Source organism: Amblyomma americanum, chromosome 2, assembly GCF_052857255.1.
Source record: "Amblyomma americanum isolate KBUSLIRL-KWMA chromosome 2, ASM5285725v1, whole genome shotgun sequence".
Taxonomy (NCBI): Eukaryota; Metazoa; Arthropoda; class Arachnida; order Ixodida; family Ixodidae; genus Amblyomma; species Amblyomma americanum.
In genome coordinates this window covers 8,730,165-8,744,152 of record NC_135498.1, presented here as the reverse complement: position 1 = coordinate 8,744,152, position 13,988 = coordinate 8,730,165, and the positions used below count along the sequence as shown (strand labels likewise).

The 13,988-nt window shown below is 48.5% G+C and overlaps 1 protein-coding gene across 11 annotated transcripts in view; it reads right to left on the bottom strand.

The window, feature by feature from the left end:
• Rbp6 (RNA-binding protein 6) overlaps positions 1–13,988 on the bottom strand; it is a 509,349-nt gene that overhangs the window by 239,009 nt on the left and 256,352 nt on the right. For all 11 annotated transcript variants that reach the window (XM_077652967.1, XM_077652959.1, XM_077652964.1 and 8 more), the window contains one exon: positions 5,869–5,961. In XM_077652967.1, the coding sequence (XP_077509093.1) occupies positions 5,869–5,961 (93 nt within the window). The remainder of the gene's footprint in view (positions 1–5,868; positions 5,962–13,988) is intronic.

Sequence of the window (13,988 nt, the reverse complement as noted above, 5' to 3'; positions counted from 1 at the left end):
CTTCCACCTGCCTGGTCTCCTGGCACATCTATGAAACGCCGTTGGTTGGGCGTCCGCAGGTCTCCTTAGAGCTCGAGAACTGAGCACGGAAGGAATTCCTAAGCAACTCGCGAGTTGATCTGAAGCGTACCTGACACCACGGAAAGCGAGTGAGGGACTTTAGCGCCGTCAGTTATAGATAAGTGCAAAGCAGGGTCGAGTTTGTGGGTGGTGTCAAAACGAAAACGAATGAATGGAGAAGCGCCCGAGTCTGCAACTAGCGGTCGTCGAATAAACGGTTGGTAGCTTATGAACTGAAGATTGTTTTTTATTATTATTACGTCTTATTACTAAATGACAGTGATATCATCAAGATACACGGAATACAAGCATGATGGATGTGAAAGCGAACGCTAGTGGGGTTTTTTTTAGTGGAAACTGTTAAGAAGGGATAAACGAGAAAAGGATGTGCTGCGCTCAGAACTGACAGCTGGTTGTCTCCTAGATTATCAGGGTAGATATCTTGGGAATAAAAAATTAAGCGAAGGCGGCTGGGAGTCAGAGCGAGTAACGAGCTGAGGAAATTTGTTGGAATAGCGTGGCTGCGATTGGTGAAAATCCCAAACAAATGGAGATACTTGAGAGCAGTCTTTGTCCTGCAGTGGGGCTTACTGTACTGGTGCTGATGAACATTATTATTATTACCATTATCAGTTCTTCATCCGTCTGCAAGCCATCCCTCGCACACAGTTGTCATAACGGTGGTCAATTATGCAAGGTTCAATTCGCTTATTTCACCCCTTCTGCTTTCTATACCGGAACAAAATAGACCATTCGGCAAGCTGCTCTGTATCAAAGTTCTAAAAGCTTTTCAATCTTCTGCTGTACTTTTTTTACGGGTACACGTTACCAACCCCGGCGTCTCTCAAAATTCCTCAAATGAACGAGAACCCGAGCACATCTGAGAAACACCCACATAAGGCGTGTGACTCAACAACCACCGGGAACGGACTACCGGCCGTGCAGCAGTGGGCTCCCCAAGCAGGAGAACTGAGCCGAGAGAAGGAGAGAGGTACGTCACTGTCATGCGCGCATAAAGGGCTCCGAACACTCGAAGCCATACTCATGCGTGCAGCGGCGGCGTATCAGCCGGCCAAGATTGCGTCGTGGACGACGGACCAAAGTACCGCCACTATGCCGGTGCCGTCGGCAGCCCGCATAAGCGACAGCCACTGATAGCTCGGCGGCCGTCGTATTGTCTTCATAACATGCAGGAAGGCGGCGGGCGGCCCTATAGTGAACGAGCTCGGGCGGTGGTGGCGTCGGGGCCTGCGTGGATGCCCGGGACGGGTGTGGAAGGCAGGGAATGTGTACGGAGGAGAGCGGCAGCGGGTTGTCGTGATCGAGGAGGAGGGAGAGAAGAGTTGAGCGCTGCCATCTACGCTGGCTGGTTCCAGATGCTCGGCGAGTCAGGCGCACCTGTCGCCCCCTGGCGCCGGGAGCCCGTGGCGTTTTCGCGACGGCGCGTCCTCCAGCAGCGCTGCTGCATATGGCTGTCGCTTTGGGCCTCGCGTATCGAGGGTGGCAAGCCATGAAGGCGTGAAAGAGGGGCCGGGAGGAGGAAGGATGGCGCGAGCGCAGGCGGTGGAAAATAGCGCCTTTTGTCTTCCGCACGCCTAAAGGCGAGATTTGCCACAACTGCCGCCGCTGCCCGAACTACGCAAAGCGCGTTCGGGAAACACTGGTTCCGCGCACGACGCTGCGTGCCCAATAAACCTTCCAGGGGGAAGAGCGTTTGTGGGGGGGGGGGGGGGGGGGGGGGGGGGGGGGGGGGGAATGGAGGGGCCCGAGGAAAAATGGAAACGAGATTGGAGAAAGCGCTGTACACTCAAAGAGGACCGAACAAAGCGCTTGCAACGTGTACACTTATGAAAGAGCGAATTGAAGAGGAGGGGGCAGCGCTTGAGAAACGATTTTTGTTCCGCATGCTGACCTCCAGAGGGGCAAGCACTGAGTCCGACGACTCGCGACCTCGTGTTTGCCTGCGTTGGGGCCCATGCTTGTCGCCACCAATGAACGCCGAGGTCTGTGCACCTCTTTTTCAGCTCTTCGTGGATGTGTCCTGTTTAAGAGAAAATGGCCTACCGAAACGGAATCACTGACGGGAATTCATGTCAGCAAGCGTTTACTGTTAATTGTATCAGAATACGCAGTGTATCAGAACAGTCGTTAAATAAAGTGTGGTAGTGCGCATGATGGCCAGAATGATTGAAATAAAAGCGTCGAAGTCCTTATCGGCGCACAATACGTTAATAACAGTTCATTCCTTCTTTGATTCACGAAAGCTTGTAGTAGACGTGTCTACCAGGTGACAGTTAACTTACGTTTCAGAAGCACACCATCGATATGTAGCCGATTTCTATACCCGGATGTTTATTCCAAGAAAATATTAAGAAATATTTACAACGTACATTTAATATGCATGCTTGAAATAAAGAGAGAAAATTTAATGTGCATCGTGAAAGATATAAAACAGAAACATAAGAAAACAGAAAGCGAAGCAGTAGATGGCCGAAAGTTTACAGTTAAGTAAATATTGCAAACTGTGTTTTTTTAACCTTCACAGATAAAACTAATGCTCTTCGGGCAAAAGGAAAAACTTCCATCTGACGAAGCCGCAGACACTATGCAAGGTGAGCTGACATCTAATGACATCTGTACGCATCAGCGAATCAGAAATGGCTAACTGCTGTGTAAGGCAAAAGGAGGGCGCTCCCGCGACTGCCTACAACACCTGACACTACTCTTGAGTCTCCGTTTAGGCACCTGGTGCATGCTTCACTTTCGAGCATTCAAGCGCGCGCGCACACACACACACACACACACACACACACACACACACACACACACACACACACACACACACACACACACACACACACACACACACACACACACACACACACACACACACACACGCACGCACACACACACACACACACACACACACACACACACACACACACACACACACACACACACACACACACACACACACACACACACACACACACACACACACACACACACACACACACACACACACACACACACACACACACACACACACACACACACACACACACACACACACACACACACACACATACCGCCCTCAATTCAACGCGACTCCCAAGCTAGCGCTTTCTGCTGCTTCAATTTACACACTGAATTAATACAAATATCCTAAACGAAGTGAAGCTTCTTTCAAGTGCACAGCTGAAAATGTATGGCTGCAAAGGGCGGCGCAAAATCTACTGAAATTGCCGGATGTCGCCATGTGTGCGAAAGATGTGTTCTGGGCGAAAAATTAAACGAAGGAAAGAAGAACCAACTGAGGAAGAAGAAGGAGAATAAGTGCGGTCGGGGGGAAGGAAAAAAAATGCGGCGGTACGCGTGAGTTTAGCGGAGTTTAACAGGAAGACTGAAAGTCAACACGCCCGCCCAAGTGGAAGAGGCGCTGTTTGCCAACCATCTTCCGGTTTACAATGTTTGTTCTCACGCTCTCGCCCCGCGCGCCACAGCGTTTCGCCGCTGTTGCGTTGGTTGCATGTGAGGAGGGCGGGGGGAATGCCGAGTTTTTGCCGATTTGCCAGTTGATGCGGAAGAAACGCAGCGCGTTTTAGCGTCGACGCCAAACTCTAGCGTCCAGAACGCTCGGAGATAGCAAAAATTGCCGCCAACGGCGACAGTGGTTGAGGAATGACGATATGCAAGTTTGCGTTTGGTGAGAGTAATGAGTCTGTACTTCGCATACCGATGCGAGACCGTCACGTGGCTTTCGCCTCCACGCCGTTTTCTTTTCTTCCGCCGAGTCACACGAGAAAATAAAGCTGTTTAAAATCAAAGGCACCAAATGTGACGAGTTTCTAGAAGCTAAAGAAACAGGAAATGCTTCTCATGAGCTTTGGTGTCAGCTAGAGCGGACGCCTTGCTGTCGTCAATCAGTGTTGATAAATCCGTTTCTCTGCACCCAGATGATGCCGCAATACGTTGACCTCTTTACTATACACAAACTAGCGGGCCGGAATTCGAAGCATGCCATGTGTGGAAGATTTCGGAACTATCATGGTTTCAGAAGTCTACGCCATTTCCAGAGAGGCTACGTAGCTTGAGGTAACACATTCATAGAGCGCAAAAAGGTCTGGGGTTCTGCGTTGTACCTTTGCGTATGAGAGAGGTACCTGCGAGCGTGCACCCACTTTGTATTTAACCCTACTAATCAGAAGTAGCCTGCCAGATGCATTTCCAGGCGAATATCTCCACTCACCATAAAACAGCGCCACCTCCACGTAACGGTATTCAGCTACAGCGTGCGCACGGTCATATAAAAATGACGTCTCGTGAAGGCGCGGTGAAGCGGAAAATTTTCCCTCCCGTACAGGGAGCCCTTCAAAAGGAATCTACCCGACACGAGAGTCCCGGTAATGCAGAAGAGCACGGCACGCGACGGAGGCGCCGCCAAGGAGTGCCGCGAAATGGAGACCGCAGAAACACACACATAAGAGGATGAGCGAAGAGCGGGGCAAGGGGATCACAATTTGAATATCAATTTGAAAAAGGGGGCGTCTTTCGCCGACCGCGACGCTTCGGCGCGCTTCGCGGGCCTCACTCAGACCGCGAACCTGATTATTCAAAACAAAGTGGCAGAAGACCACAGCCTACGCAAGGGAAGACATTGATGGGAAAGGATGGCGGCTTTGCATCACCGAGTGGGGGCTGAATGAATGGAGGGAGAACAGAAACGCCTGGACAGAGGCGACACGTGGCTTGCGTGGAACACAGTGGGGGAATGATACGGAGAACCCTGTGCCTTTTCCAGGCAATACTGTGACCACCTGCGCCTGTGTCCATCCAGGAGGCAGGGAATGTCTTCCCATTCAGTTTTTCTCAGGCTCTTCTCTGACAACCAACAATTTTGGACTTTTCGTTATTCTCTCATGACTACAACACTGTGAAAGCATTAGGCAGCACCTTGCATAAATTTTCGATCAGATTTTTCAGGGGAGAAGGCTCTGTTGAAGCCTACTGGCATTTTCCAGGAGGAGGAAGAGGAGGAGGGTATAGAAAAAGAAAAGGCGCGGCACCAGACATTCGCCTGCGCACAATCTTGTGTTTTGCGCATGCGCAATGGTACAATGCATCACTTTCCGGCTTCGCCTATTGGCTCATCTCAAAGCTTTTAAAGCGAAGAATTTGGCGTGAAACCACGTGAGAACACAGCCTAAACGTAACGTACTTCTCGAAGATAACGGTAAATTATTTGTGCGCAAGTAAATGTTGGTTAACGGGAAGAAAAAAGATGAGTGAAAAATTGATTTCGAACGAGTAGTTTAAAGACTAATTTTGGCTCAAAAGCATCTCATAATGCTCCCTAAAAGAGAGCGCGCCCCCAAAGAAATTGATAAATATGCGTGCTGTTCATGCTTCGATAAAAAAAGAGAAAAGCATATCTATGAGTGAGAAGCCGATTCGAAACGCTCTTTTACGCGTTCAAGAACGAAGCGCTAATCCACTGAGCCAAGGAAGCAACGGAAACGGCGATTTTTAATTGTGCTCTTACCCGTATTTAGAGATATACTCGTACACTTGCTTATGCGCAGAACACAAGGTGGTGCGCCGGCGAATGTCTGGTAAGGCGTGGCACCTATCTTATAGTCAGGGACGGAAAAAAACGGTGTAAGGTCGGTGAAACAAGTCCAGTAGCCTACTGCTAAAGCTACGCTCCATCCTTGACGAAACTAAAACACGCGGATGTAGATTAGTTGTTTCTTGCGAGCATTGGTGCGCGAAGACAAAGCATCGAAGCCAGAAGTGCAGTCCACTTACCCTCCCAAACTGTTGGAAGTAGTTTTTGACGTCCTCCAGCGTTGTGGGTGCAGACAGGCCACCGACGAACACTTTCTTTGTCCGGGTCACCATCTGTGGCACAAAAAAAAAAGCAATGAACTGAGCATTAGGTCATGTCTTGAGTTTTCAGCGTTGGCAGAATACAAAACAGAGACATCTGGTGAAAATTTGTCCAGTTAAAGACTGCGAGCATCGAGTTTAGGCAGATACAGTTGCGTAAAGCAGGAGAGTCATGATTTCAAAGCCACAACATTCTGTCGAACATCACGTGGTGCCAGTTGCGCCAAAATAAATAGCGTCAGGACAGTTGAATGAATAAATCCTGTGCGGGCCTAAACCAAACTTGTGAGCTCTCGTCATTGTATTCTCTTTCACGCCACTTTCTTAACTCGCATTAGACTGGCTTCTTTCCTGTTACTGAAAATAAAATTCCATTCCGGGTTTGCTTCTATGACAGTTAAGGAAGCGCCTTTTTTGGAAATTTCTTGTTTCCTCTAGCATAGCTGCCTGTCGAGTAATAAGTCAAAAAGCAGTTGGAGGTAGGCCAGGGCATACGACACGGAAAGTAGCCAACTCGCCTAAGCTTCACTCTGAAAACCCCCAAAAGCAACCTCGCGAACCCATGCCAACGTAAAAGAACCTCTGCCATCGAAACAGCGTCCTAGCCATCGAACCGCGTCCCAATACATTATAAGCACACATATGTTTAAAAAGTATTTCGAAGAGGCTAGATTAAGCGCTCAACTTTCTGTATTCATAAAAGACAAACAATAAACAGGACAATATCAGACGATGAACAAATATCGTCCCAGGAAACACCCAGTCCGAAAGGAATAAGAAAGCCAATTAGCTTCACCGACCGCGATTTGCTCATTTTTGAAAACAATATAGTCGAAGGTTTAATGCAACAACTAGGAGGCGGAGGAAATGAAGAACACTGCAAATGAAACGCTTCATCCGCCACCGTTTCAGCTCAACTCCTGTTACTCAGAAACACAAGCCTCGCCCTGAACTTTATGCGGGGAATGAGAGGCCCTCATTCCATTCACGGCAACAATGGCACAGCGTTCGAATCCTTCATCGTCGCGCGGCCCCGTCCAGCTCTCGCTTTTCTCGCTCATAACGCACTCGACGCTTCTCGCTGCGGTGTACGGCACCAAGTGAAAGCGAGCGTTTCGTCGCTGAAAAGAGCTGCCCTGCAATCAAACTCTCGGCCGAAATGAGCAATTAGTTTCTGGGGAAACGAATTGAAGAGGGCCACGATTCGACCGAGTACAACCCACGCGAACTCCGCACGGCTTGGCTGCCGTTGCTCTTTGTTTTGCGCTTCCTACTTGCGTTCCATTCCAGCTCGCCCAGCATGCGGCGGCTGCCTAAACGCGGCGAGTCCCGAGGGCGCATCATAAAACCGAACCTCTCTCGGCTCCGCTGCCTGCGGCTTTTCGAACCCGCGAAAGAGAGAGGCCCCGCATTCGCGCTGCTGAAAACCGGCTTGGGCGGCGATGACTGGAAACGTTTTCGCAAATGAAATTAGCACGGGCAGCGCGATTTTTATCCGAGCTAGCTCGCCGGTGTGGATGTATAACGCGCAGCTCTCTGCACACGCGGCGACGCGGGGATTAAAAAAGGAGACGGGAGGGAGGGGGCACGCTGGAGGAGAAAGCTTGTAACGAAGTCAAAGAGATGATACGATACGAGCGGAGCCCGCCGCAATGGGAAAATTCGAAGCGAGTCCCAAGTTTTTAACTCGATATAGGCGCGCGCTCGGTACCGACAGCTTCAATGAGGGGCCTCGCCGAGCAGCTCATTATGTGGAACGAGCGCCGTGTACGTTCTCTGGTTGCATATAATTTACGCATCCGCGAGCTTCTTGATATCCGAGAAGTGAAGCGCGAGAGGGAAAAGGAGATGAGAAGGAACTGGCGGGCGAGTGACAGTGAAAAAAAAAAAAAACCGTTGCCAAGATTTTGGGAAGTGGAGTAGCGCAACTTGAATTCGGCGCGTCAGCGATGAAGGTATTCAAGCAAGAAGTGTAATTTAGCATTTGAGGGACGCAGAGGAGAAGCAGAAGTTGGCCAGACACCAAAAAACTAAACACAGGTGTCGCCATCACCGGCCCATTTCACAAGTAAAATGCATGCGTGGACACAAGTTTTTGGGTGGATAACAGAGGCTAGGCTATCAATATTGTCCAACCCTAAATGTTTCTTTCTTCTTTTTTTTTTGCTGCCGTAAAAACGTTAACATACACAGAAAAAGAAGTGAATCGAATTTTACTGGGAACAATTACTGTATGGAGCCGTATGGAGTTGAGTTGGGGACGCAAACGCGCGGGGACAAAAAAAAATAGCGACCGCTCAGAAAAAAAAAAGTAGAATTCGATAACAGGTTTACATAACTTGTCGGTTGTGCTTGCACCGTTACGTTAGCTCTATCACTATAAACAAGGGGCCATCGGTGCGGTTTTGATTTCAAAGCGCTGAGTTGGATGCCTTTAAAGAACAGCTGAATGAAAGGATCAGCGCCAAGATGTCTTATTCCGTGCTATCTTTCATTTCTTTATCGCTGGCAGTTCACTGTAGGAGAGCTGTCGCAGCTGTTTCTTTTTTTTTTTTTACTCAGCGCGGTAAGCAGTTCCGAGCACTGCAGTCAAATCGTTTGATTACTCTGTAGACGCAGAGCATAGCAGAAAAATAGGCGTGGTTTTTCTTCGCGCAGATTCTCAGCCCCCCACCCCCCTTCTCTCCACTGCGTAGTTAATGACTCTGCAGCGCAACTCAAGTACAGTGCACTGGATAATTGAAATAAGTCCTTCGGCAATTCGGAGATCACGCTGGTGCATTTCATCAGTAACGAAGCCACCAATCGCTTCGCTCTTCAATGAAATGCCCCTATTCGCTGTTAGAATACTTAGTAAACGCATATGACGTTTCGCAAAATTACTACCTGCTGTTGAGAAAGTTAAAGAATGGCGAGTAAATAGGACGCAAATTTATTTCGAGGCTCGTGATGATGGACAGAGAAAAAAATAAAGAAAAGTTATGTCAAGGAGACGCGAGAAATCGAGAAAACAATCCTCCCTATGGAGGAAAACAATTCATTAATTATGTGGCAGCACACAGAATAGTGGACGGCGAAGATTACAGAGCAGGCAGCCAAGCTTCTGGAATCTTAAGTACAACGGAAGGAGCACGTTAATGATAACACAAAGACAGAAAATGCTGAGTGAGCATGGATGAATATTATAACCAATCCCGCTACAGTTAGTAGGGCACAGACAAACTACTACTTTTCGCATTCATTCGATTGTTAGGTACCCCTGACTCCTCCATCGCGTTGTGGAGAAAACATTGTTAATTTTAATCGAGTGTTAACGTATACCACATTAACCGTACATATTATCGCACCTTGCCTCAGTAGAAACACAGCCCCGCGACTATAGTGGATGCTGCAACCTCGCGCACTGTGCTGTGCAATGCCGTGGAGGGTGAAGTACAGTAGACTGAATAGGTAAACGGTCATGTTGAGTTTAAAAACGCCATATGACACGATTTGTGTTATATGCAACGAGTAATAAAAAAGCAAAGAGTTCCTACGAAACTGATCGCTATTATAATGGAATTAATTAAGGTCAGTCCTGCAGGCGACAGACATCTTCCCACTTCATTCCGTACGTCGGCCAAACAAGCAAAGAAATCACACAAAACAGCCGCATTTTTTCGCGGCTGCGACCGATTTACATTTGTTCGAAGCGCAGCGCACGGTAAGAAAATCTGGAGGAGCCTCGAATGGCGCAGTGCGGGTAAGGCCGAATCATCCTAAGTGCTACTCGGATAAATTGAAGAACGCCGTGCATTAGATTCCTCGGGCCCCCTGCACAGCCTTCGCTAACGGCCCGCCAGCTCAGGCACGGCGTCTTTACAAAGAGGAAGTTCCGCCGGCGTCGCTCACCGCCTCGAAATGTTTTCTGTTCGACACCTGGGAAAGCCGCTTCAGCGCTCAGTCGGGTGAGGGCTGCACACCGGTCGATTGCCCAGAAATAAAATAAAAAAAACTACCAGGAGACCCGCCCACTGCCATCGATACAAGCGAAAGCTAATGTATGAGATTATAGTAACACGCAGGCACGGCACAGGCTTCACGGAAAGGCGAATGAAAGGGACGCCAAACAGCTGCGTGCGCCGTCGCACGCTCAACGAAGACGTTGAAGTGCTATTTAGGCTCTGCTTTAAATAAATGGATGCAATCGCCGCGTAAAGGCAAATCCGGAAGCGCTTGCGACAGCAAAAGCTGGTGACGGGAGGCAGCCGTATGCACCTTACCGTTTGCGTTTGCCGCGCAAAAATGAAGAGAGAAAAATAAACGCGAGAATTGCAACATGAGCCGAAACGAGCCGATATCTGCGCAGCTGGAATTCAGTGCTGTCGGGCGTCACGCGCCATTAGGAGAGCGCACCGCTCTCTATTTTAAGCGCCTCGGCAATACACGCCTGGTGTCGTGTGTAGCGATAAATTGATTTGCGAAGAAGGAAGCAGGGCAGCCTTTGATGCTCAGCACGGGACCTGATTCTGCGAAGAACCGGCAAAAGCTGTGAGAAAACGACACGTGCGAAGCTCCACTTTCTTCTGCGAGAACGCCACTGGCAGCGTTAAAAAGGATTGTCGCCTGAATCTGCGCGGCAGAAGAGAAAAGAAATAGGTGCAAGAAATATTCACGTTTCCTCCGCAGCGTCGACAGTTCGCGTTGAATCTACTCATTCAATTAAGAAACTGAAAGCAGGCGCTAGCTCGGCACCCGTATTAAAGCGAGCTTCAATACAGGCTCGTGAAACGCGACACACAGACAAAAGGGGAACGTACACTATCGTTAGGACCTAACACCTTCCGACTGGATCGCTTAATCAAGACGCTGTTGCTCAGCCGGCAAAGCCTAAGAAGCACCCTTCGTAGATGGCGCGTGAATGCTTGCGTCCGCTCTAAGACAGCGATGGTTTCAGGATGCGAATATCGAATATTCCAAGAGAGCTCATAGCGCGCGCTGAAGACCTAAAATTCCATGACGTCATCTGATATGTCTCTTGCCCCCCCCCCCCCCCCCCCATTCCATAGCCCAGGGGAGGCTGACGTGCTCTATGTGCCGCCATTATCTGAACTATGGTCTTCTATGGAAGTCACACCACCAGTTTATATTTACGTCATCTGATATGTCTCTTGCTTCGAAATTAACTCCCCCCCCCCCCCCATTCCATAGCCCAGGGGAGGCTGACGTGCTCCATGTGCCGCCATTATCTGAACTATGGTCTTCTATGGAAGTTACACCTCCAGTTTACATATACCTCGGTTGAGCTACCAGACCCGTTTAAGTGTCAAACGCCTTTGGGAGAATCAAGGTGACAGCCCGCGTTCCGTTTTGTTATTCAACGGAACGAAACAAACAAGAAAAAAAAGGAACGGAGCTGGGCAAAAAGCTCACCAACGACGCGTGCTGTATGTGCGTGTGGCTGTATATTTCGCCCGCTGATATGAACTCACCACGCCGTGCACGCGGTCAGCGATCGGGAGAGCCACGAAGAACACGCGGTCGGTTCGCGGCGCAAGGCTGCCGGAAATCCCCCCCCCCCCCCCTTTCCCCGCCCAATTCAGCAGGCCGCTCAATCAAGCCGGAGGCCGGTGCGGGGCTGCTCTGCAAAACGTGAGCCCAACCGGGAGCCCAAGTGCGCACTCTTATCGGAACTCCGCAGCGCGCAGCCTCAAAGCCACGACAGAGGCGCTTCTCAGAGAGCGCGCCCAATTACCCTAACAACGACATCAAAGAGGAGTCGGGTCACAAAGGGCTCGCGAAAAAGGAAGCCACTGCAGCTCTATGGATTGTGAAGAAGAGGAGCATACGTGCAGAACCTGAATTGCTTCCTCATCGCATTGGAACAGGCGCGGGAAGAAGGGAAGTGAGACTTTTGCCTCGCACGGAGCAGGTATTGAAGTCCACGTGGCGTCGCGAGGCGGATCATCGCATTGCAAGAGCTCGTCGACGCAGAGGCCGTGCGAGAAACAAACGAACGCGGCTCACTCATCGCGCCTCACTGCTGCCGCCACGAGTGCGGCCAGAGGCTTACGCTGCATAAACTGCTTTGTAGTCTTCCACGATGTAGGCGAGAGCGCATACTGGAGCTGAATTCGAACGATCCTTTTAGCGTTGCTGGGTGCTGGCATTGTGCGATCTCGTGCCAGCGTCTGCGGTAAAATATCTGCTTTTCTGTCCTTGGAGGAGAAAAGCTTGAATAAATGTGGCCATGGAAATGCTGTCCAAGAGAAGAATTCGCTTGGCGATTCTCTGCGAATATGCAGTTACCTTCCTCGTGCCTTCCCGTTATTGATTTTGAAATATTATACAATGGCTACCATAAACTCCAAACATTTTGCTTCCATCTGCCCGACAAAGATAAAAAAAGAGGGGAAAAGTTTTCAATCTGAGATAATTACGGGGATTTTGTACAGCATGAGACATCTAGAGACAAAGTTTGATACGCGCAGTGTAACGGAATCGATTCCAAGGGGAGGCAGACGCAGCAGGAGGAGGCTGACAGTGGATGAAATTAGCGAGTTTGAGGGTGATGATAACGACAGTTATTAAATTTGCGCGTCTAGTTCTCGAAAAACCTAGTTTGCTACATTAAACAGCATTGACTTCCAGAAGCGCATACGTTCGTGTATTACTGTAAATAAAACTGCTACTAGTTCATAGGTGCATGTAAGTGCATGTGCTTTGATACAGCTAGGCCACCATATATTTATATTATACAGGTGAACATATTTATACCTACATCCCGCATTACAATGCAAATCGCTTAGTGATTGTCTCTTATTATTCTCTGTAGTGTCTATGTTTGGTTTGCCATTCATATGTCATTGAATAATCACTTCTAAGGCAACTGCGTTTATTTTGTATAAAAATGCTGTTCCTGTCTTCATATGTTTTTCTCTCATGAGCCCTCTTGTATTTCTGTAATTTGAACCATCTTGCTTGTACGCTTCGCATTTTTCCACCATTCTTATGTGTATTATTTTGGCATGCAGTAGAAATCATTTGTCCTCACTAATCTCTTTGCTTTTATTGCATGGATCCATAACTAGCCTTTGGCTAAGGATCCAGACAGTGATGTTATGTACTGTACTGAAGAAATGATAATAAAAAGAATTGAATTGAATTGAATTGAATTGAATGCACGCGAGGCCACTCGTGTGCTGCTCCGAATATTCCATTCCTTATTAAATTTGCCTTGATCCTCCCACCGGCGTAATTTGCGCATAGAATGGTCCCTGCGTGTTTACTGTATGGTTATAAACAGCTCGCGACTGGAATGACCTTCCCTCCGACTTAGCACTAATCCCTGATTCAGCCAATTTCAAGACTGCCATCGAGGAAGCCATGTCATCATCTTGATTCCCATGTAACATTCATTGTTACTGCGCCCACTCCTCATGTAATGTCCCGTCAGGGACCCTTGAGGTTCAAATAAATAAATAAATAAATAAATAAATAAATAAATAAATAAATAAATAAATAAATAAATAAATAAATAAATATAAATACATAAAGCGTCATGTTTGGTCACCCAGATGAACTTGACCAGGGCTGCTCTATCTATAGCCTATATATAGGCCTGTCCGCGGATGGGAGAATATGTGCGGACGGGGACGGGAAAGAGAAATGTAGATATTAAATGCAGTCCGTGCATTAAACAGCACCATTTATCAAACATGCAGAGGAGCATAGAGTTTTGAATATTTCTCAGGGCAATTCACCATGGAGAGGTGCAGCAATGGCGGAAAGATGAGGCTGTGCATTTGGCTTGGCTGTTACTTTACATAAAACATGGATTCAGCCGTAACAATACGACTCTCCCCGAGGCAAACCCCGAAGAAATGCTGCGAAAGTTTACATACCAGCCAAACACCGATGTTTCATTAACTTGCGTTCAGTATACTGAAGATGTGAAAAACGCACTATTGGAACAATTTAATCCGCGCACAGGCGAGAGCATCGCGGTGCGGCTACCGATTATCAGACAGAATCCACGTTTCGGACTAACACTAACCAAA